The following is a 26,618-nucleotide window of genomic DNA, read 5'->3' as shown; positions in this document are numbered from 1 at the left end:
CTAGGCATTGATCCATACTTAATGCCGTACACCAAGATAAGGTCAAAATGGGTTCATGACCTAGGCATAAAAAATGAAATTATTAATAAATTAGAGGAACACAGGATAGTTTACCTCTCAGACCTGTGGAAGGGAAGGTCTTTATGACCAAAGCAGAACTAGAGATCATTACTGATCACAAAATAGAAAATTTCGATTATACCAAACTGAAAAGTTTTTGTACAAACAAAACTAATGCAGACAAGATTAGAAGGGAAGCAATAAACTGGGAAAATATTTTTACAGTCAAAGGTTCTGATAAAGGCCTCATTTCCAAAATATATAGAGAATTAACTCTAATTTATAAAAAATCAAGCCATTCTCCAATTGAAAAATGGTCAAAGGATATGAACAGACAATTCTCAGATGAAGAAATTGAAACTATTTCTAGTCATATGAAAAGATGCTCCAAGTCATTATTAATCAGAGAAATGCAAATTAAGACAACTCTAAGATACCACTACACACCTGTCAGATTGGCTAAGATGACAGGAAAAATAATGATGATTGTTGGAGGGGATGCGGAAAACTGGGACATTGATGCATTGTTGGTGGAGTTGTGAACGAATCCAACCATTTTGGAGAGTAGTTTGAACTATGCTCAAAAAGTTATCAAACTGTGCATACCCTTTGATCCAGCAGTGTTACTACTGGGATTATATCCCAAAGAGATTATAAAGAAGGAAAGGGACCTGTATGTGCACGAATGTTTGTGGCAGCCCTTTTTGTAGTGGCTAAAAACTGGAAACTGAATGGATGTCCATCAGTTGGAGAATGGCTGAATAAATTATGGTATATGAATATTATGGAATATTACTGTTCTGTAAGAAATGACCAACAGGATAATTTCAGAAAGGCCTGGAGAGACTTACACGAACTGATGCTGAGTGAAATGAGCAGGACCAGGAGATCATTATATACTTCAACAACAATACTATATGATGACCAGTTCTGATGGACCAGGCCATCCTCAGCAACGAGATCAACCAAGTCATTTCTAATGGAGCAGTAATGAACTGAACTAGCTATGCCCAGAAAAAGAACTCTGGGAGATGACTAAAAACCATTACATTGAATTCCCAATCCCTATATTTATGCACACCTGCATTTTTGATTTCCTTCACAAGCTAATTGTACAATATTTCAGATTCTGATTCTTTTTGTACAGCAAAATAACGTTTTGGTCATGTATACTTATTGTGTATCTAATTTATATTTTAATATATTTAACATCTACTGGTCATCCTGCCATCTAGGAGAGGGGTTGGGGGGGGTAAGAGGTGAAAAATTGGAACAAGAGGTTTGGCAATTGTTAATGCTGTAAAGTTGCCCATGTATATATATCCTGTAAATAAAAGGCTATTAAATTTTTAAAAAAAAAAAGTCAAAAAAAAAAAAGAAATCAGATCAAAAGGAAAGTAAATGAGTAAGAAAACAAAATGCAAGCAAACAACAGCAAAAAGAGTGAGAATGTAATGTTGTGATCCACATTCAGTTCCCACAGTTCTCTCTTTGAGTGCCTCAAATCTTTTGATCTCTGGGTTTACCATTGAGCCTTTCATTCCTTTTCTTCTCTAGGTATTACTTTTCATTCTTCCCATCTCCTGACAAGGGCCAAATTTTTCCTCTTTCTCCTTAGAATCCTTTTCCCGCTAGTAAAGTTTCATTCCTATTTTTTTTTTAGGAATGCTTCATTGCTCTTAACAACCTGTAGTGCACAAAGTATTTCTCAAATCCCTTCACCTATTGCTGTAGGAGGGAGATCTGCCTCTATTTGGAGCAAAAATAACAGTCATCCAGCAGTGTCAGAAATACAAACATTGTTAACTAGCAAAGTGAAGTAATTCAGAATCCAATAGAAAATGTGTATCCAGGAGGAAATGTTCCATAGTGTCAAAAGCTTCAAAGAAACGAGGATTAAAATGACCTTCCAGATTTAGTGAACAGGATATGGCTTTTGTGATATACCCACAGATTCACTGTATTATAGAATATTAGGCTGGAAAGGACATTTGGGATCACTGATTTATTTTTCAGGCAATCTGTTCTATACCTTCATTTAAAGACAATGAATCTGTGGCACATTAAGAACCACATTGAGTTGCATGGAGTCCAGGATTAGGGAGGTGACAGTCTCTTGTATTGCTCTTTCCCAATTAAACCATATATAAAGAAATGTATCTACAAGTGGAAATCCCATTTTAGAAACAACATTAAAAAGTTGGAGAATTAAAAAGGAGGATAATCAATGTGATGAAGAGCCCTGAAATGATACCACTACAAGAAGACCTCAGGAAGACCTGAGTTCAAATCTTGCTCAGATGCTGACTAGCCATATGACCTGAGGAAACTCATTTAACCTCTGTTTGCCTCAGTTTGTTCAATTGTCAAATGGAGGTAATTAAAACAGTAACTCTTTTTCAGAGTTGTTGTGAGGATTAAATGAGGTATTTTTAAAGCACTTAGTACAATACCTGGCAGACAGCAGACATGATATAAATACATATTCTACTACCTGCTCCTTCCCCTCCATCTTACCATATTTGGTGTTACTGAAGAAAATGAGGACATTTACTTTAGAATAAATGGTTATTTAGGGTAGACATGATAGCCATAAGGGTGTTCATGGAAAAGAACAATTGAATTTATACAACTAGACAGTATAATTAAGAATCGTGGGTAGAAGTTGCAGAGGTAGATTGAAATCCCTGAATTGAAAAGGCAAAAACTAAACAATTAGAGCTTTCAAAAAAGGAAGGAAATGTATTAGGAAGTAGTATGTATCTCCTCATTAGAAATCTTTAAGCAAAACCTGCCAATGGTCATTGTGTTATAGAGATATAGCCCTCTTCCAACTCAAAGATCCTGTGACTTTCTCACGATCACATGGCTATCAAATGGCACAGTCAAGACTGTAGGGTACTAGAAATCGAAACTAGATTGTAAGAGATTTAGGATATGGAATATAGTAATGAAGCAGAACCATTGGTATGGACAATTTTTTTTCAAAAAGATTCAATAAAGGACATAAGAAATGGAACATCATCCTATGGGACAGAAGGGATGAGATATTGAAAAAACTTTTTTTGTTTAGGGAAACATGAGTATATTTGCAGGCACATGGGAAGAGCCAGTGGATGGAAGAATTGATTGAATATGTATAAGAAAGGAAAGATACTTATTGGAACAAGATTCTCCAGTAATAAAAAAGGGTAAAGAGATTGAGGATGAAGGTTAAAGGGTCAATATAGAAGCTGGGGGAAAAAATTCACCAGAATTAGAAGAATTATTTGTCATTGTCATATCTTGCCTTAGCAACAATTAAGGGCACTATTTCCTCTGAGAACAGGAGAGAAGAAAGGTTATAATTTTAAGATGCTTGACAAGAGTGGAATGGAAAAATTGGGGTAGCTGCTGTGAGATGATCCCTCCCCATTTTGAGAGTCCATGAATATCAGAATCCCAAAGAAGTGCAAAGTCAGCTTTCTGAAGTGTTACTTTTTCTCCTGCCTTTTCTCATGTTTCTGGAAGACTTGCTTAGGGCATGGGAGCTAAAAAGTCCAAAGGACTATCTGTGCCTTAGAAAGAAATTCCTTAGCCTGCTGTCAGCTCCCTAATTATGAAAATGTTCAAATCCAATATTAGTTCAGCACTATTTGAAGAATGAAAAGTTAATATGCCTTTTTTTTAACCATGTTCATTCCCCAGCTGCCTGTTAAGAAGCCTTTAGATTTTGAGCCCCCAGCATATCTCTACCAAACCATTTAAATTAAAAATACTCCATCCTAGAAAGCTTTGTTTCAATAACTTATTGACATAGCTGCTGCCAGCTTATGAAAGAAAGCAAAGAGGTCAGTATAGAAGATAAGAGAGAAAAAGACACCAGAATTAGAAATTATTTTCCATTGATATATCAACTTGCATAGAACTATAAGCTCTCAACATATATTAGGACTGAAAGAGACTTCATGAATTATTATGGATGAGTGTTTTACAAAAAAGGAAAGTGAGGCTTAGAAGGCAGTTAACAAGTACTTATTAGCTATTACACTTTGTGCAAGTCTTTCCCTGGAAGAATGGGCAAATATGAACACTTTATTCCAGTGGTCATGAAGGTAGCTAAAGCAGGAGCTGTGGGGAACTTAGAACTTTACCAGGCCTTGAAGAACCAACCTACTATGTCCTGAGTCAATAGCAGTCATTTTGACTTTTGTCTTAGACACTGGACTTTGATGACTCCAGAATAAAAAGTAAAGCTTATAACTATTACAACTGCCCCTCCCTTAAATCCAATTCACATATAAATCAGGACATCACCAGAGATGTCCTTTTCAAAAATGAAAGAGAAACAATAACAACTATGTGCAAAGCACTATTTACCTGAGGATATATTATAAATGACAGTAACCTACATCTCCTAATCTCTGGTCCTAGGCTCTTTTAAAATGCCCCTCAAGATAATTTGTGAATAGTTAATGTTAAGACATTGTTTTATTAATAAAGAGTTCATTTTTATAGATAAAAAGCAAAATCAAATAGAAGTATATACTTCAATCTGAAACTCAGTTATTCCTAATTCAAACTGACCACTGAAAGGGACAATAACCTTGACAAGAGGCTTGATATAATTGAATTCATGCTCTAGTGTGGGATATCTTCTGCATTTGTCTTATCCTCGGCCACCTTCTGTTGTAACTACCAAATTAATTATGTGTGAGTGCAGTTAGGTCCCTGAGATCTCAGCTCTACTTTTGGAATTCTTGGTAATTATCTCCCTGTCACATTACTCTATACATTCCAATCTATTATCCATTCCACTGCCAAAGTGATTTTCCCAACATGCAGGTCTGATCATTTAACTCTGCTATTTATAAGCTCCATGGCTCCCTACTACCTCTAGGATCAAATATAAATCCTTCTCTGGAATTCTAAGCTCTTCATTATCTGACTTCTACTTTTAGAGTCTTCTTACCTATTATTCCTTTCAATGCTATGGTTCAGCCACACTGACCTATTTGTTTTTTCTTATACACAAAGATCCATTTCCTACCTCAGTGATTTAGCACTGGCTGTTACGATACCTGAAACTGCCATTTGTCTTCTTTAATCCCTAGTTTCCTTCAAATTGTAACTTAAATACCACCTTTTAAGGGAGGGGGTATGGACACTTCAAGTTTAGTGCTGTAACCTCTACTTGTATATTTATATACATGTTGTACCCCCATTACAATGGATACTCCATAAGGGCAGGGACTATTTTCAAAATGTTTTTGCATCCCCAGAACATAAGCATAGTTCATGGCACCCAGTAAGTACTCAACAAATGTACTTTTCAATAGCCACACAGAAATTCCCAGTGTTTGAGGAAGGAACACCTAATCAATAACTTCTATAAAAAGGAGGACCCAAGAAAATTGAAAAATCCAAGTAATTAGAACTTTTTCAATGCTATAGCTTGTTCCTCTAGTCAAAGTGATTTAGAGTCACCATGTCATGAGTGGATTCCTTTGATAGTTGACTGAAGCCTAAGAATCATTAATGTAATGTTTTAGTTATATTTTAAAATACATTAACAAATTAATTATATATTTATAATTATAATAAATTAATACATTAAATACATAATCAGGATTATCAGAGGAAACCAAAGGTTAATGAAAAGCTATAATTTTCCCCCTATCTTTGTTCATAGATCCCCTGAAATCTATGCATAGTTTGGACCCCAGATTCAAATTCCTGTTCTTGGCTGTTTCTTCTTTTGTCTCCCTTTCCACTGTAAGCAATAAAACCCATTTAATTAACAAATTCCCCTTCATCCTGAAACTGTTTTTTTAAATATTCTTTTCATGTTTTTATATGGATGAAAATCTACTTCTCCCTAAAGATACTTGCATTCCTGCCTGATCTCCTCTTCAGTGCCCATGACTTCTCTGACAGATTAGAATAGGAGATTACTTCAACAAAGTTATCCAAAGGAATGACATACCTTTCATCTCATTATCTCCCATAACTGTGGTACTCTCATGATTTTGAACTTCAAAATTCCTCTCTCTGATTGTAATTTCCCATTCTTCCATTTTGCCCACTGCTTCACTACTCAAAATATCCTTTGTCTTCAACACAACTATACATCACTTTCTCTTTTACAAGTTCACTTTTTCCTATTCTAGATTTACTTCCCTGATATAACAATCTTGATTCTATAAGTAGCCAATTCAACTCCACATTATTCTCCTTCCTTGAGTCCCTTATGTTCTTTTCCTAACAATGATTCAGATTCCTAGTCTTACACCTGGATCATATCTGGTATCATCTACCTTCTTCACTTGCACTCCTGGGATAATAAATGATCTTGAAAGAAGTCACACTCTATGATTAATGTTAGCTAGTTTTATCTGGGTCATTACTATGACATAGATACTTTGAATAGCAAAACTTTTATTCTTCTTTGATTAATCTTTGGTATTCCTTACCAATAACTATGTGAAATTTCTCCTACAAGTACTTTGATCCTATTCTGAAGCTGAGAAAACCAAGACTATGAGATATTAAGTGATTTGCCAAATATCTTATGGTTAGTGCCTTGAACCACTGTTTTGAATCTTGTCTTTCCTCTTCAAGCCCTCAATCCTTCCACAAACTAGAGTCAGTAAATGTACTTGCCACCTATTTTATCCAGAAAATCAAGGACATCCATTTTGAACTTTTCAACTGCCTTATTACACACATTAAAATTCCTCAACATCCTTATCCAGTCTTCCTCTCTTTCATTCCTACTGTCTCTAAGAAAGAGGCTCCCTTCTTCTGTCACAATCAGTCATTCTATTTTGTCCCTTATTTCCATTCTCTCCTGGCTCTTTTAGGAGCTTTCTCCATCAATTAATTATCCTATATCTTTCATAATCCCCCATGATCTCCCCCTATCTACTGACTCTTTTCTGATTGTTTACAAACATAATCAGTTCTCCTCAGCTTTTTTAAAAAAATCAAAAACCAAAACCAAAAACAACCTCTTCATTTGAGCCTTCTATTACTTCCCTGCTATTGTACTTTGCCTTTCTTTCCTTTTCCTGCCAAACTCCATTCTCCAAATCACCCAGATTTGGTGACTTAGAATCTATCATGGTCTTCTTTCTTCATTATTCCATCTTCTTCCCATACTTTTCCCGTTTTATTTTGGTCTACTCCTATTGTGAACACTGTTTTTCTCTGAAGTGGATAAATAGTTTTTCTCTTAAACTGGGCATCTTAAGCACAGGCATTTTCCTTACTAGAATACACCTTACCCTCATCATCACCATGCTTCAGAATCTTTGCTTTCTGCAAAGTTCAACTCAGCTCAAATGATGCCTCCTAAAGGTTTTTTTCACTTATTAGTAATCTCTCCCTTCTCAGTTTTACTTATATTTATTTGTATACATACTACTCTCCTCTCCCCTTTTTAAGATGTATGTTCCTTGAGGATAGGAACAACTTTTTTTATTTAATTCCCAGCATTTATCACAGTACATTACATATAGTATGTACTTAACAAATTAAATGAATTAAATTTCATTGACTATTCTGACTCTAAGGTTGTATTTCAGACAATAATTACTCTTCTGACCCCAGCTTGTTAACAACTCAGCATATTAAAGTTTACATAGCTTGTGACCTATAACAATTCTTTGATGGCTGTAGAACAAGTTATATTCACCCACTGGACAAATGAGCAAGCCCAGTCTCAGAGATAAGTCTCAAGTTTCATAGGTAGTCAAAGTTATTGACTACAAAGCCCTGTCCTCTTTTCACAACTTATTCAGACCGCTGGAATATCATCTAAGAAGAAATCACAGAAGTAACAATTAAAGGGAATTTTAAAGCTCATTGAATCCAATCTCTCATCCTATGCTGAAGTTTTTCTTCAGCATCTAGGATAATTATACAACTGCTTTCTGTTTGAATACTTTCAATGATGGCAAGTTCATTGCCTTATGAGGAAGTCTGTTCCATTGCAGGTCAACTAAAAATATAACAAAGAACTTTCTTTTACTTTGAAAATTTTGGTTCCCTATAATTCCCACTAATTTTTTTCTTTTTTTTTTTTCTGTCCTTTAAAGTCACATAAAATGAATCTGTTACAGCTTTGGCATAACTACTTCAATTATTTGAAGAAATCTGTTGCTTTCCCCTAAATCTTTCTTTCTCCATTTTAAATATCCTTAGTTACTTCAATCACTCATGGTAGTGCAGTTTGTAGAATACTCATCATTCTGGTCATTCATCTTTAAATTGGGGCTATATTGAGAGTCAGAAAATTCAGCTGGATTTTAAGTGGGGAGATATAGCAACAAGAGGGTATGGACTCAAACTGGACTGTTACTGTGAATATTTTTGATTTATCTAATTCTCAAAGTTTTTCCCATTGGTATGTCATGTCACATAAGATAATAAGTTTGGTTTGGCAATTTCTCGGATTCACTTATTAGATCCAATAATTATTATCTTCCAAAGCAGCAGCAGAAGACCTAGGGGCAGAAGGGAAAAGATTGGTATACAAGATAGCTAAATCTCCCCATGCTTATGGGAGAGGCAGCAATGAAAGATGAATTTATGGATAAATTTTGAAAGTGGCAGGCCCTGGGGCAGATGTCCTCATCTACAGGAAAGGTATTGGAGCATTAATCCTAAAATTTAACTCTTTCCCCATTTCTCTGATATATTAGACAGACTAGAGAAATGGACTCGGCATTATGCAGAAAATGAAGATGATATAAATAAGTCAATCAGTCAAAAAGCATTTATTAAGCACTTAATATTTGTGCACCATTGTGGTAAGCCTGGGTGTGTGTATGTGTATGTGTGTGACAGACCAATTAGTAAAAGAGAACCAAACTGGCTCCCATCCTTAATCATATTCCCACTCTATGTATAATTCTCATACTATATCCCAGATTATAGCCTCACCACAAAATCAGTTCTGAGCTCTAAGCTCTGCACATTGATCAAGGAAAAAATTCTCTCTCTGATCCAAAGGCAAGAAACTTGTTCTCCTTTTTTCAACTTGACAAATGGGGAATTATTCTCCTAGATCAATTCCAATTAACCTTTTCTGTTCCCTCCTATTCCTTCTACTATCACTGCTCTTCCAAAGGAGACCAACTGGTTTATAGAAGCTTACCTTTAGTGACATTTTCTCTCCTCTATTTTAGATCAGACAGTCAAATAAACAAAATATTTGTATAAGTGATTTTCCTAAACCTTCCCTCCATTCTCTTCTCCACCTATCACTTGGTCACATGAAGAGATCCGCTCTAGTGTTCATTCTTGGTCTCCCTGGAACAATATATGTCCATGTTTTTTTAAATTAGTAGTCAGCATTCCATAATTTAATTTTCCTTTCTCATATTAAACCTGCCAGCCTTCACATAATCAGAGTGATAAATGCAGAGTCAGATAGTCTTTCTGATATTAATACCCATCAGTACTTCAAATGCAAACAATTATGACATTTGACTTTATAAAAATTGCTAAGTGCAGAGATTCCTGCTTAATTAAACCATTTAAAAAGTTGCTTTTGTTACATTTAATGAGTGATATATTACACTGCAATGAAGCATCCAGCAGGACAAATACTTCACAATGCTGCCAATTAAGACTCACTTCACTTAAGCCTATTGAAGACAGGAGTGCTCCACACTCCATTCAGTTTGTGCATTTGAAATGAACTGGTTAGTGAGAAGGGTGCTTCTTTGCTAATGAGTTTTGTAATCAAGGCATCTATTTTAATTTCAAATTGGCTAGATTGGGGGAAATTGCTAGACTAAATGACTGGTACTAATTAGGATTATAAAAATATTCATCAAGCCAGGGAATTAACATGGGGGGCTGATTTGCCTGCATTTGCATAGTGCTAGAGTTTTGAGGAAAAAAAATCTTGACAAATTGTCTTCTCTTTAACAAATTGAGCAAACACTAGATCTGTTTTAGTCTTTCTTTTCATTTGAAGCAGAAATACATATTCACAATTTGTAAATGAAGTTAAACTTCTCTTCATTACCATATGCAAGATGTTAGTCTCCTCAAGCCTCTCAAAGCACTCTAAGCTATTATGATGACAAACACTTGGTTTCTCCAGTTGCCTCAGTCCCTCCAAGCAGAACCAATGAAAGTGAGAGGTGGAAAAAGCCCCAAGACAAAATTGGAATCTCAGAAACATCTGCTTTTGCTGTTCCTCTTTATTCTTCCCTCTATGCACAGAATTGAATAAAATATCCTACCACTCCCTTCTCATGATATAGTACCTGTTTAAAGATCAGCCCTCTTCAAAGTCCCAACAGGCAAATTCCCCTAAGATGTCTGCAAGAATATCACTTGATCATGTGTTCTTTATTAATATGTCTGTGTTACTTCAGTAAAGATTTTTATAGCACGAATGCCAAAGGTGTTGATATGTTCCATCTCTAACCATCTATAGCAGAGTTTCTTAACATTTTTGCATCCAATGAAAGATCTGAATTACTCAAAATCATTTTAAATGCTTGGAGTAAAATATATAGGACTGAAAAGGAAGCCAAATATATTAAAATGCAGTTCTAGTTGTGTGTATTTATTAGTAAAATTAATTTATGCATTATTATATTATGCATTTATTTATGTTTTACATGTTAAGAATTTGTGATCTATAAGATGCCATGACAGTTTATAGAGAGAGTGAAGAACATTTGGGTGCTGCCCTATGGCTGTCAAATGTAAATGAGTAAAAAATGAGTAAAAACAGTAAAAGATAAGATTCTTAAATCTGAATGAAAGGGGAAGTGATGGACAGGGGCGGGGGCAGAGAGGGAGTGGGAGGGAAAGAAACAGGGAAGTAAGAAGAGGGAATAAGTTTTAGGTTATGATATAATTGCATTAGGAATTATTGATTTTATTGTGTTTGTGGAACATACAAGGAGTAATGATCCACAGACAGTTAGAAGGAAATAGGAAATATGTCAGTAACAGGGGAAACTGGAGCAGAACCAGAAGTTTAAGTTTGGGAGCTGTCTGAATGAAGATGGCTTGGCTAGATGCCATGTAAATATGAGATTATAACAACCACGAGATTACCTAGAGGAAAATAAGTGATTTACCAGAGAAACCAAAATAAAACTTTGGTAAATAGATTTTAAGGGGGTCACAAAGAATAAAATATATCAAAGGAGACAAAGAAGTATCAGGCAGGGGAGTAGGAGGAGAACCAATGAGATTATGTGTGTGTCACAAAGGAAAAGAATTATGCAAAATATTTGGCAAATTACAAGCACTATACTGGCCAGAAACTGGAAACTGAGTGGATGCCCATCAATTGGAAATGGCTGAATAAATTGTGGTATATGAATATTATGGAATATTATTGTTCTGTAAGAAATGACCAACAGGATGATTTCAGAAAGTCCTGGAGAGACTTACACGAACTGATGCTGAGTGAAATGAGCAGGCCAAGAGATCATTATATACTCCGACAACAATACTATATGATGACCAATTCTGATGGACCTGGCCATCCTCAGTAATGAGATGAACCAAATCAGTTCCAATGGAGCAGTAATGAACTGAACCAGCTATACCAAGCAAAAGAATTCTGGGAGATGACTAAAAACCATTACATTGAATTCCCAATCCCTGTATTTTTGCCCACCTGCATTTTTGATTTCCTTCACAGGCTAATTGTACAATATTTCAGAGTCCAATTCTTTTTGTACAGCAAAATAATGGTTTGGTCATGTATACTTATTGTGTATCTAATTTATATTTTAATATATTTAACATCTACTGATCATCCTGCCATCTGGGGGAGGGGGTGGAGGGAGGGAGGGGAAAAGTTGGAACAAGAGGTTTGGCAATCGTCAATGCTGTAAAGTTACCCATACATATAACCTGTAAATAAAAGGCTATTTAAAAAAAAAAAAAACAAGCACTATACAAATATGACTTCTATTAACACTATTTTTCATGTTACTATAAACACACTGGAATATTAATGGAGTCTGGCTGATTGAAAACATTCTTTCCAATTCCACTTTATCTCCTGCTTTGAGATGTTATGGAAAAAGTCCCATAAAATAAGATACCTCTGCTTCCAGCTGCCATGACTCATTATGAAGGTAATTGAGAGGAAAAAAGCAGTTAGCTACATTAATGGGAGCTCTAGCCACTGAAAGTTTAGTAAATGCTGATATGCATTCAGAAGGCCAGAAGTAACTAGTGTAAACTGGATCTCCTAAAGAGATGAATATTTCTGCCCTGAATATTATATTTCTGCTCCCTCCCAGTGCAGATACAAATTAGCCCACGTGCCCCACAAAGGTCATAGTCATGCCTCTGTCACTTTCTCAATTAGGTTGAAATCTGACCACAATCTCTCTTTTCCAGGGAGCTGTCCTGTCCATTCTATGTCCAGGATTCCTGCCGGCTACTTTTTCAAAGTGAAATATAGGAGCCATTCTGGATAAGCTTGTCTGACAAATGGGGCTATAGGATAGGAAGGAGATATTAATTAATGATAAATACAGACAAAAACTCCAAAAAAGGCTCTCAGAATGTGGCTTCCTAAGAGCAAATCAGAATTTAAAGAGTTCAGGACTAGGAATCAAGAGACTTCTGCCATGAATTCTTTCTCTAAACTTTCAGGACCAGTATGCCTAAAATTCCCCCAATTAGAGATGAACAGAGTTGGATTATAGAAACAGTCTACCATGACCCTGCCCGCTTGCAAATGAGAAAATTGAAACCCATAGCAATGAAGTGATTGACTTGCCCAAGATCTCACAGTAAATTCCAAGGAGAACTGTGACTTTTAATAAATTTCTTCTGACTCCCAAAGCTTTCTATTACTTAATAGCTGTCATACATATAATTCTTTTTTAAAATGGAAATATTATTGGAGGAAATAATATGGTCATTAATTATTAGAGCAAAATAAATTAGTTCATCTGATACTTTTCTCCTTGACAAGAGAGGCCTGACCTGACAAGAACAGGAAAGGGAGAAGAAGAAAGAAAGAACTTTGGTTCTTTTTTCTGGACCATGATTTTTTTTTGGGGGGGTAGGGGTGAGTAAATAGGGGAGGGAAAGAGACTACATAACCTAAACTGTTTCCTTTCAACTTTCCATGATTCCATTTGTCTGATTCTTGATATATGTCAGTGGCCCTTCATAAATATATGAATCCTGGTCTTATTCTAATCTTGTTGAAGACAAATAGGTATGCTCCTAGAAGGTATAGTGAATAGATAACTGAATCAGGAAGACTCAGGTTTTCATTCTGTCTCACTTACTAGTTGTGTAATTCTGGGAGAGTTATTTAATCTCTTTCTGCCTCAGCTTTCTCATGTGTAATATGGAGATAACAATTACCTCTGTCTCTCACATTTGTTGTGAGCTTAAAATAGGAAAATATTTATTCTCTCATAATATTTATAAAATAATATTTCATAAATCTTAAAGTATTACATCAATATTTATTATTATCATCATTGTCATCACCATTATTGCCATCATCATCATCATATTCCTATAAGGGCAATGCATTTGGAGATTAAATATGTTTAGCACAATAAGACTTCATCTCTGATGAGTCTTAGAAATTTTGTGGTGATTGAACATCTGCAGATTTGGCTTTATTCAATAGAATTAGGATGCAATATTTTGCATAAATGATTTCAGATTCTTCCCTTGCCAGATAATCCAATTCCACTATCTTTGATAATGTCATGGTTCATAAGTGACAGCCATCAGCTTATCAGAAACAGAGCCTGCCTCCTCTAAATTCCCAATAGCCCATCAGTATAAATGTTCCCTAAATGGGTCCTAGCTCTTAGGTTTTGACTTTGTTTTCTCTGAGATTATATCCTAAAGGTGAACTAGATTAAGGGAAGTGACTTTCTATCCTTTCATTTCTATGAAACTTTTTCACTGACATAATTTCCAGTGAGACACTTTTAGTGTAGTTGGTTTCTAGGAAGAAGACATCAAACTGTAGATAAATATCTTACTTTGGTAATAGTAAAGAGGGCTCAAGAGATTTCATCTTGACCTCATTGCTCTGGGTTTTTTTTTTTTGTTTGTTTGTTTGTTTGTTTTGCCTGCAACCACACAGCAACAATTGTGTGAATTGACCCCTTGTCTTGTTTCCTTCATGGACAAAGGAAGGATAGAATAGTAGGGGACACTGGGAAGTCCCAAGCTTCTGTGTAGATAAAATGCTGTTCATGTGTTGAGCAATCAAATACCTATCAGATTGTCTGTCTCTCTCTCCTCTAGAAGTTGGGAAGTCCACATGAACTCTTTATTGTTGCTGTTGATGATGATGATGAGTCCTTTCAGTTTTAGCTGACTCTTGTGACCCCATTTGTAGTTTTCTTGGCAAAGATCCTGCAGTAGTTTGACATTTCCTTATATAGCTCATTTAACAGACAAGAAGACTAAGGGAAACTTAGAAGACTAAAAGGGATTAAGGCACTTGCCTGGGATCACACAACTAGTAAGTGTCAGAGGCCAGATTTAAACCTAGGATGATGAGTCTCCCTGATTTAAGGCCCAGAATTCTTGTCTATTGAACCACCTAAATCAGGATAATCTCTTTATGCTAATGATTGTGTGTCTTACTTGGAATAAATACTGATTATTTTATTTTCATCACACAAAGAGAGGCAGATTTGGGATCCCAGTTAGAATGATTATCTCTTTGTAAAGAAGTTTGGGATTGGGTTTGGGTTTGGGTTAAGTCTGTATGATTTAAGGAGATGCGTTAAGAACCCCATTAATGGAGTTCAGCTTTCCTATGAACAAAGCTGGGAGGTTCTATAAGTTTTCACCCTTCCCTCCAGATAGATGTGGGATACTTCAGACAACAGCTGGAAGAAGACTTCTGGTCTACTTAGTTAAGACTTCTCAAATTAGCCTTAACCTGGTATGAGGGTTATATTTTCATATGTATGGATTGTGCCTGATTCTTTTTAGATGATCTTGTATATATCTTAACACCTTTGTTGCCCCCAGTTTCATTTCCCTTAATATGGTGGTAAAAATTAAGATGATCCCTAGACACCTCCTAGGATAGCAATCTTCTGATCACATGACTTCAATAGAGCTATGTACCATAGTGGTTGTTGTCTTCTCTGTATTAAATATGGAAGATGTTGGAAGAAAGGAGAGAGAAAGATGTAAGTAAAAATGTGAACATGGATTCATAGATAAAAAAGGAAGAAAGTTTTTGTCCTGCTCTTTCTCCTAGCTCAAATGAAATTCAATATTGTAAATCATCACTAGCAAATCTAAACTGGCTTTATCCCCACAGCATGACAAGTCACTAATCCTAGAATCGCTAAAGGCTTCCACTGAAAGATATCACCTACTAATCCTAGAGCCTAAAAGTACAATTACACCTTCTAATCTAAGGATTTAAAAAGAGAATTCAAATGCAAGTCAAGGCTTCATCTGTATTTAACTGGGCAGAAGGACATGTTTACTTTCTAGTTTGCATTTACTGACTGAGGCTCTAACTATGTGACAGAATGATAATCTCATAGAATTTGGAAATTCCTTAAAGATTATCTCCCAGTGTGAGAATATCTTTTATGGCATTCAGGTGGATGATTCTGCTTGAAGACCTCACGTGATGGGGAGCTTACTACCTTATGAAAGAGTCCATTTCATTGTTTGTTTGTTTGTTTGTTCCTTTGCTTTTGCTGAGGGTTTAATTGGGTTAATTTGCTGAAGGTTAATTGCTGGGGTTAACTTGTCTAGGGTCATACAGCTAGGAAGTGTTAGGTGTCTGAAGTCAATTTGAAGTCAAATTTGACCTCAGGTCCTCTTGACTTCAGGACTGGTGCTCTATTCACTTCACCACCTCGCTGCCTCAGTCCATTTCATTGTTAAGAAATTCTTTCTTTCTGTATTAAACTCAAATCTGTTTTCCTGAAACTTGAAAATGTTGGTCCTTATTTTAGCAACAGAAAAGAGATTCAATTATCTCTTCCCTATAAGTATGATTCAGATATTTGCAGAGAGTGATCATTCTCTCAATATGTCTATGCTTGTCTAGTCTGAACAGACCAAGCCATTCAACTAACTTACCTAACTCTTTCAACATAGCTTTGAATCTCCTCACCTTCCTAATGACCCTTATCAGTTATACTCTCTTTTCTCAATTTAGTACCAATAACTGAACACAATGAATCCAAATGGAGTCTGACAAGGTCAGAATACAAACGAAATATCACTTAAATATACTTTATTTCTAGTAATGCAACCTAAATGCACATTTGGAATGGAGGAGGGTGAACAGGGACAGCTACCATATGTCCTGGTTGACTCACATTAAGCTTGTGTTCAGTTACTACTTTCAACTCTTTTTCACAAGTCTCTCCTATCCAGAAGGACAAAACTATATTCAGCCTTTAATTCTATGAGGTTTCTTACCTTCATTTTTACTTCAGCTACACTTGTTAAGAGTTCATTTTTGTGAAGAAGATGGATGATAACAGCAAAATTTCCAAATTTGGCCTTTCATGTAAAAATAGCTATTTTCAACTTTTCCTTTTCCTTGAAATGTATCTGTAAGGTAAGGACTAGAGGAAAGGAGAAGAGGGAAAAGGATGCACACTAAAACCTGCATTCATTTTTATTTTTGTTTCAGGCTTTTGCTGTATGTGTTGTGGTTTTGCTTTTTGAGGTTTGGGTTTGTTGTTGTTTTTTTCAACCAAACAGGTATCTTATTAAAAAGTCGATTTTTATAACTTCTAATATTGCATAGGCATGAGATGGGAGCAGCATTTATCTCTCTAAAAGTTCACCTTCAGTTTTTGAAATCAGTCTTGAAATCTTGCAAGAAATCTTCCTAATGAGAAAACTATGTCTTTGGATTAGTAAAACATTCCTTCTGCCTCCCAACTAAATGCAAGGATAGGCTTGGCCATAATGGGAAACAAGCTATTGGTAGGGAATAGAAATCCAATTCCATAATAATACAATAAGTATATGCCTTTATGTATAGATCATTAAGTAAGAATAGTTTAGGGACATTTTACCTAAAAAGAAAATAAAGCCCAGGGAGATGAATTGACTTGCTGAAGATCATACATATAATAACAAAAGATATGGAATATGAAATCTGCAAATCCAGTGTAGTAAAGTGAGTCATGCACTAAACCTGAAGTTAAGAAAACCTGTGTTAAAATCCAGCCTCCAACACTTACCAATTATGTAATCCTGAGCAAGTCACAACTTCTCTTTGTCTCATCTTCTTCAAAAGTAATGTGAAGCTAATAACAGCATCTCTCTCCTCGGGTTATTATAAATAACCCGATTTTGATTTTGAGTTCTGAATTTTTCTCCTTCCCTCTCTTCCTTTCCCCTTCACCAAAATAGCAAGTAATCTAATATAGGTTATATACATACAATCATGATAAATATATTTCCCAAGTGACATATTTGTAGAGTGCTTAGCACAGGTCCTAACAAGGAAAAACATTCTTTCTTTCCTTCATTCCATCTTTCCTTTCTTCCTTCCTTCCCTTCTTCCTTTTTCTTCCTTCCTTCCTTCTTCCGCTTCTTCTTCCCTCCCTCCCTTTCCTTCTTTCTTTCTCTTTTCTCTTTTCCTTCCTTCCTTCCTTTTTTCCTTCCCTTGTTACCCTCTTTTCTCCTTTTTCTTCCTTACTTTCTTCTTTCCTTTATTTCTCCTTTCCTTTACTTCTTCTTGCCCTCCTTTCTCTTACTCCCTTCTTTTCCTTCTTTCCCTCACTCCTTCCTTTCTTCTTTCCTTCCTTCCTTCCTTATACCTTTCCTTTACTTCTTTGTTACCTTCTTTTCTCCTTTTTTTCTGTCCTTCCTCCTTTCCTTTACTTCCTTCTTGCTCTCATTTTACTCCCTTCTTTCCTTTCCTTATTTTTTACCCTTCCTTCCTTCCTTCCTCCTTTCCTCCCTTCCATACCATAGAGTGTCTATGTAACTTACCCAAAATGTAGGTCTGGGTCATCTAACTCCTACTCTTTGTCTCAGACTACATCCCTTCGAAAAAGGCCTTAAATGAGGAAATTTCTTTTGCTTTTATCCCCTAACTGTCTAGTATCACTGTCACCAAAAAATTGCAATCCCTCACACTTCTATGCTTCTCTAATTATATTTTATTTTAAATAATAGATATTGCCTTATTGAAATCTTGCTTTCCCATTTCTTTAACAATGCATTTAAGCCTTCCATAATTCTTGGAAAATTCCCAAAGATTTATGATGTCATGTTGATGGTTAATATGTAAACACTGTCCCTTTAAAATGGGGCTGAATTGGGGATCTCTGTGATACACAAAAGTTAACTAGACAGGTCTAGGATTCACGAAATCCTGAAAGTGCATTAGACCAGAGGGACCCTATAGGCAGGATCCATAAACTCTTGCACATAATGACCTCTCCCTGAGACAGATATAGGAATACCTAAAAGACATTTTCATTTTCTTCTAAGAAAGAAGGCATTTCAACTTCACCGGTGCACATTAGCATCTCAAGCTTGAAACAGCAAAACTGCATCTCAATTCAGCAAGACACCTGCATCTTAATCTGCTGCAACAGGGTACTGCTCTCAGCAGTCTCAATCCTTAAATAGGGAAAGGAAAGACCCCCCTCTTTAATAGGAAGGTTTGCTTTTTGCAGGGAGGGAAAGGGAGGAGTGGAAAGAAATACTTTATGGCAGATCTGTAAGTGTGGCCCAGGGCATTTTGTGACTTCTGGGCCATTTACTTCTAGGAGGAATAGCAGGGCATCAGGTGGGAGTTTTATGAGCAGAAGAAATATCAGTCACCAGTCACTTTATGCAAAGTTGTCAGCAAGAAGGAGCACCAAAGGACTAGCAGCTTCTCCAAAGATTTGTCGATTAAGAAAATCCATCAATGCTTATGACACATCTTTCCCATATTTTGACTAAGCAAAAAACAGCCAAGAAGTCTATAAGTATTTTGATTGCATTGAATCTCTACATGTATTATGTCAGCAATAGTACAGATGAGGATACCACCCAGGGATGGAGGGAGGAGACAAAGCACTCTTCTCCACTGGGCTGCCAGATATATGCTGATATGCACCTCATTTTATCACTTCTGAGACATAAAAACCACCAGCTTCTTGTTTTTCCCTCACCTACGCTTGCTTCCATACTAATTCAAGTATAGTCCATTCAACAATGCTAGCTTGACTTTTTTTAAATGGCATTGAAACATTTAGTATCATAAAAATAATATATTATTTTTCAACACTGTTTTAAAATTTGTAGTTACACCAAAAACTAAGCCCATAAACTATCTGACATTTGACAAAATCTTTTTTTTTTTAATATAACATCCACTTGACACTGTGAAAGATTTGTATTTACAATAGCTTGTGCTTCCACAAATGTCATTTGAGGACTCCTGGGGAGAGAGTAGAAATAAGCATTTGGTTTCCTTATCCAGGTTCCTTGTCAAGAAGAAGAAGCGTTTTACTGAAGTGATTTTTTAAGGTGTAGACATCACACACTCTGTTATGTGTAGAAATGTGTCTCTTCCCCCACCCCACCTCCAAAAAAACTGCTATTTTATTGATCTGAGTAAGAAAGGAGAAAGGAAAGGGGTTTTGTTTGTTTTAAATCAAGGTAATTTCAAGGGCAGGTCTATACAGGACAGAACACTAGAAAAACCCACTGTGAATGGGATCTAAGGAAGCTGGATGCAGATTCAGCAATAACACTACTGGGCAGGTCATTAAGTTATCAGAAGAAAAAAATATATGAATAAATTCATCTGAGGTCTCCTTTTTGCAGTTAAAATATTCTGATCTTCTCTGAAACCACCACTCTTAAATTAAAAAGAATATCCCTCCAAAGGTGGATCAGGAGTGTGGAGAGGATGGGGATGGGGAGATATCAGAGTGCAGAAAAAAGAGTCTGAGCATGTAATAGTAGCTATTCAAATTGAAATGATGAAATGCAAATTTTACTTCAGATATTTCTCTCATTATTAAATCTTATCAGAAATCCTAAAAAAAACATACATACATTTAGGGCATGCAATGTTTACTCAGACACCCCTTAATTTTGTCCCCCCAAAAATCATATTTCATGTCTTCCTTTTTGAGCTTATATTTTTCAAGAAATTTTAGTTATTTTTTTTAAATCAAGTTTAGTTACATTTTAGTTTCCTTACTTTATTTGATGAGATAGTTCAGCTTAATGATTCAACACACTTTGTCTTGAAGTCAATAAGATCTGAGTTTGAATATTACTTTGGTAATTATATGACCAATTGGTGGTGACTCATAATTGTGTGTGAAAGGCTGACCTCTTTGCTTCTTTCTAACTTTGAAACTAGGATTCAATGATGAGTTATTTAACCTTTCATTTTTTTCTTTTTAAATTCCGTGGATGTACAACTTAAAGAAATGTGTACATCAGAAATATATTCACTCACCTTTTGGTCCAGACTATAGGCTAGGATCCAGTCTTCCTGCTGAGGATGGAAGAGCAGGCTCTGGATATAAAAGTTCAGCCTGTACTTTTGGTAGGTGGCACCTTCATCTGAGCTAATCAAAATGCTGCTCTCAATCTCAGGATCACTGAGAAGCATTATCTAAGAAATGCAAAAGGAAGAAAATAGAAGGAATTAATAGGGATGGTTATGGGATAAATGCAAGAAATAAAACAATAAATTTTAAGTTATTTATCCTTGAACATCTTAGAACAGGATGGAGTTAGTAGAGCTTTTAAATGAAAAACTGGTGTTTTGTTTTGTTTTTTTCCTAATCTTTTCCCTTATTGATGCATAGAACTGAAATAATATTCAGATTTGGCTCTGAATGCAAAGGAGACTAAGTTTTCAACCTCATTTGGAAAGTATGTAGTGAAAGTTTTCTCCTTTTACTCTTTGCTTTGGGGCTTATAGTAATCATGTTCTGTATCCCACTAGTTTTAAAATTTTGTTTATTCATCATTCGCAGACTTTCCCTGATATTCCTTCTTTTTTAATTTTATGTTTTATCACACATTTCTTTATGAATCATGTTAGGAAAGAAAAATCAAAGCAAAAGGGAAAAACCATGGAGGAAATTAAAAAAAAAAAAAACAGAAAAAAAGAAGTGAACATAGCATGTGTTGATTTACATTCATTCTCCTTAGTTTTTTTTTTTTTTTTTCTGGATATATATGGCATGTTCTATCCAATCTATTAGGATTGCTTTAGATCACTGAACTACTGAGAAGAACCAAGTCTTTCATAATCAATCATTATGCATTCTTGCTATTATTGTGTACAATGTATTCCTGGTTCTGCTTATTTCACTCAGCATCAAATCATGTAAATCTTTCCAGGCTTTTCTAAAATCAGCTTGTTTATCATTTTTAGAATAATAATATCCCATTACCTTCATATGCTACAACTTGTTCAGCCATTTCCCAATTGATGGGAATTTTCCAATTCTTTGCTACCACAAAAAGAGCTGCTACAAACATTTTTGCACATGTGGGTCCTTTTCCCTCCTTTATGATTTATTTCCTTGGGATACAGACCTAGCAATGGCACTGCTGGGTCAAAGGGTATGCAAATTTTATAGCTCTTTGGGCATAGTTCCCAACTGTTCTCCAAAATGGTTGGATCATTTTACAAATCCACCAACAATAAGTTAGTGTCCCAGTTTTCCTACATCCTCTTTAATATTATCATTATCTTTTCCTGTCATCTTAGCCAATCCAAGAGGTGTGAGGTGGTACCTCACAGTTGTTTTAATTTGCATTTCTCTAATCAATAGTGGGTTAGAGCATTTTTTTCATATAACTATAAATGACTTTGATTTCATCATCTGAAAATTGCTGGTTCCTATCCTTTGACCATTTATCAATTGGAGATATTATTCCTCCTTAACATTTATCCTCCAAAGGAAATGCTTCTGATAAAAAAAAAAAAAAAACAAGCCCCTAATTATGTACAAGTGTGGCATGTGCCAATATTTTGCAACTTTATAGTTCACCTTAAGATACATACATATATATGTACATATACACATATACACATATATGGACATAAGTCACAGAAGACATCATCATTAAGGGGCAGTGGTACTTCAGTTATAAAATATGATTCCAAGGCAAATGCTGCTCAAAGTCCATATAAAACCAGGAAGCAAATAATCACTTAAAAAACCAAGCTATTTTAAAAAATTAACACCTAAGTAGTTTTGGTACCAATCTCATTAATCATTTAACACTTATGATTTATAGTCCGAACTCTGCTATCTTTCTTTTATCTTTTATATTCTTTGGTGTCCAAAAAACCCAAAATCCTATGTGACTCCTTAAAATCTATAGATGAGGCTGAATTAAAGTCTCAATTGTTTTCTTTATGTATTTGGATTTCTGATTCTCTGATTTTGAATTTCAAGTTGGGAAACTATTGATGAAGTTAAAGAGAAGTGGGACAATGCATATTGCCCTCCTTATAGAATGGGAAAAGTAGCTGCTTTTCCCCAGACTTTTAAATTTGTTCATTGTTACTAAGTCAGCATGGGGGCTAAGGTATGGATATCTTAAAGAAGAATCCAATCAGAATGGGGCACTTGGGCTAGATGGAAATTATATTTTTAAATGCATGATCTTAGCATATTAGGATTTCCTTGTGGGTTATATTGTAAGCAATTAATCCAACTTTCCCCCTAGAGTGTTGAAATTAAACTATTTATTGTATACAAGTATAGAGATAGCTTCATGCTTCTGGTTTTAATTAGAAGATAAGACTAACATCATAAAGTGGTTTTATTTAATATGGCAGTTACAATGCATTAATAAACTAACACCTCTTTATTCACTAAATATGAATACACATAAAATATAGAGGGAAGATATAAAATCAATCCTTTATATGGGTTATTAGAGAACTTTTTTTTTTCATTTCAAGTTCTTTTTGACATTGTCAAAAGAATTTAACCACAATTTACCTAGATGAAAGTATTATTTTCTTACCATGTAAGAGACACTGTTTTAGAGCAGTGTTTCTACTCAGGAAGACCCAAGTTCAAACCCAGCATCAGACACTTACTAGTCATCCTCTATTTGCCTCAGTTCCTTATCTGTAAAAGGAGGGCAGAATGGGGAAGAAAATGGTAAACTACTCTAGTATCTTTGTCCAAAAAAAAACAAAACCCACCACTTATAAACATAGGACACCTAGATTCAGATATGACTGAATGACAACAATTAATTCTAAATATTCTCTACTCAAACATCACTTCCCCTTCTCTCATACACACACACACACACACACACACACACAGAGTCATCTTTAGAGGAAAATCTTGCCTCTTTTTTGAGAAAATTGAAATCATTCTTATGACCTTTCTTATTCCCATTTCAAAATTCCTTGACAACATTTTACATCTCAGTTCATTTTCACTAGTTTCTAATAATGAGGTGATGTTTATTTTCACAAAAGCCAGACCCTCCAGTTTTCTATATTATTGCCTTGGTCCATGTCCCAAATCTTCTTCATACATAAAAAAACTTTTTTTTTGGTAGTCTCTGATATATTCTTGAGCTATCTTTCAATTTATAAGCTCTCTCTTTCACACTCAAATGTCTAGAAAAAGTTGTTTTCACCCAAGTACCTCTACTTTCTCTCCTTTCATTTACTTTTTAACCCTTTAGAATCTTGCTTCTAACCTTATCAATCAACAAAAACTCAGTTCTCATGAGTTTAATGGTTCAATTATACTGTACCAATTATTTTTCTCTTTGTATCACTAATACCTAACATGACAACTGAAACATAGGAGATCATGTACACAGATAAACATATTAAGAGTAAGATAAGAACTGATGAGGGAAAATGAGAGAATAGACAAAAGAATGCTAAAAATATTTCAAGAGGAAGAGAAAGCTATACGCGTTGCAATGCAAGCTACATAGAGGACACAGCAGCTCAACAGAACCTAGAACAGGAGACCAGGAAGTGAAAAGGTAGAGGTGAGAAAAGGGTATGCATTCCAGGCATAAGAAAGGAACAATAAATGCACAGCATAGGAAAATAGTTTTCTTGCTCATGATGAAAGCTAAGAATCCACTTTGGCTGTGACATAAAGTATATAAGACTGGTAAGGTAAATGAAAACCAATTTGTACTAGATTTTAAATAGCAGGCTAAGGACTATGTATTTTATCCTATCAATGTTTTTTTATCTCATTATATGCCTTATTTATATATTTCTACAGATTTTTAATCTTATCAAAGTAGGACATAAATTGGTAAAGTAGATCGAGTTCTCCATCTAAAATCAAAAAGAACTTGAGTTCTAATCCAATGCTCTTACACGTAATAGACATGTAATCATAAATACATCACTTATCCTCTACCTCACTTTGGTCCTCTGTGAAATGGGGATAAAAACAGTACCTTCTTCCCAGGATTGTCATGAGGATCAAATGAGAAAATATTTTAAAGAACTTGGCAAACAAAGTTCCATATAAATTCTAACAATATTGGGAGATTTCTGAGAAGGCAGAGTAGACTGGTAAACTTCAAGGTCTCCTAATTTCCTCCACAAATAGAATAAAGTTGCACTTCTGGGTAAATGCAGATTCATGAAAAAGCAAGAACACTTGAGGTAGAACAGGATTCCTCCTTATACAACACAAGAATTAGCAAGTGGGGAACCCTGGGACTAATTGAGTGTGGCTGGAGCCTCAGCAAGAACCACAGAGATTTTCACCACCTACACTGCTGTGGAATATGTGTCTGAGTCTGGGAAGACTGAGTGAACCTCAGTTGATCAGGAATGACAAGCCCAGCTGTGCTGAAGGATGCAGCCCTGGCAAGAAGGAACTAGCAGTCATGAATGCAGGGACAGTGAGACAAAACTATTGCTGGCTAAGGGCACTAGAAGGTGGAGCTCTTGGTTTGGGGTTTCAGTTCAGAGGCGAGAGCTGAAGTGAAGTCAGAGACACCATATCACTCAACCCAGAACTGGAGGTGCTTACACTAATATCTCTTATTTTTTTTTAAAAAAAGTGAACTAGCAAAGAAAAAAGAAACATACTATGGGAACAGGGAAGACTGGGGTTCATCTTCAGAGAAGGACACAAGTAAAAAAAAATCTTCTACCCCAAAGAGTAAAGTGAAATGGCTCCCTGCTCAGAGAGAATTTATAGAAGTCAAAAAAGAATATAAAAATCAAATGAGAGACACCGAGGAAAAACCAAAACAAGTAAATAAAATAAAACCATCCAAGAAAAAAACAAGATCATGAAAAAAAAAGTTAATCAGCTGGGAAAAGGAGATAACAAAATCTCAAAAATTAAAATAACTCTTTGAAAATTAGAATTGGGTAAAGGGAAGCCGTTGAACCTATGAGAGACAAAGAAATAACAAAACAGTATAAAGAATGAAAAAATAGAACAAAATGTGAAACATTTCATAAGAAAAATAATAGATCTGGAGAATAGACCAAGAAGACAAAATGCAAGAATAATTGGACTGCCTGAAAGTTGTGATCAAAAAAAAAAAAAAAAAAAGACCTTGACATAATAATACAGGAAATAATTCAAGAAAATTGCCCTGGGGTGATAGAATATGAAGGGAAAGCAGAAAAAGAAAAAAAAAAACCACCAATCTGAGATCTTTTATCGAAAACACATAGGAACATTATTGCTAAATTTTGTAAACCCCATATCAAAGAGAACATTTTTCAAGAAACAAGAAAAAACCAATTCAAATAAGCTGGACCTAGAATTAGAATTGTACAGGATTTATCAGCTGCCACAATAAAAGATTACAGGTCCTGGAATCATATCTACTGACAATCAAAAGAGCTAGGCTTGTGGTCAAAAAGATCATATCTAGCAAAATTTTCTATAGTATTGAATGAGAGAAAAATGGACATTCAATGAACTTGCGGATTTTCAGGACTTTCTATCAATCAAACCCAAATAATAGAAAATTTAAAATACAACAACAAATATCAAAGACCAGTTTCAAAGAACTCAACATGGATAAATCATTTATGTTTTTTTAAACATGGGAAATTTATAGCATATGTTTAAGATCAACATCAATTATACAATAGCTCTAAAGAAAGATTGGGACATAATTAAGGTAAAAATAGTAATTATGTCATACAAATGAGGTGTAGAGGAAGAATAGACACAGAGGAAGGTTCTGACAATCTACTCACATTGGGAATGGGTTAAATAGTTAACACTACATATATACTATGAGGGGCATAGCACCCTCCAAAATTTATAAAGAAACAAGGAGGGAGCGATGGGCAGACAGTGAAGCAAAGGGTGAGGGAAGAATATAAGGGAGGGATCTAGAGGTGGGAAAGGTTAAGTAATAGCAAGGCAAAAAAAAATCATTATTATTCCCCTAATAATGTAAATCATAAATTACTTTGGTCTTCACATCCTGTGCTTCCAAAGTCTATTCTGAGCCTTCATTTTTTTCTTCCTTATGTTCTCTCACTTGATATCATCAATACCCCTGAATTTAATAATTCAATTATCATATCTTTGCAGATGATTTGAAAAGAGAATCAATTAGTGTCAATTACTTTG

The 26,618-nt window shown here is 35.2% G+C and overlaps 1 protein-coding gene across 1 annotated transcript in view; it reads right to left on the bottom strand.

The window, feature by feature from the left end:
* The window catches only part of SORCS3 (sortilin related VPS10 domain containing receptor 3), a 694,786-nt gene that overhangs the window by 304,067 nt on the left and 364,101 nt on the right, over positions 1-26,618 (bottom strand). The window contains exon 4 of the mRNA XM_031955808.1: positions 20,495-20,653. Coding sequence (XP_031811668.1) covers positions 20,495-20,653 — 159 coding nt within the window. The remainder of the gene's footprint in view (positions 1-20,494; positions 20,654-26,618) is intronic.

This window comes from Sarcophilus harrisii, chromosome 2 (assembly GCF_902635505.1).
Source record: "Sarcophilus harrisii chromosome 2, mSarHar1.11, whole genome shotgun sequence".
NCBI lineage: Eukaryota > Metazoa > Chordata > Mammalia > Dasyuromorphia > Dasyuridae > Sarcophilus > Sarcophilus harrisii.
Note: the sequence above shows the minus strand (reverse complement) of the source record. Positions and strands in the feature narration are given on the sequence as shown.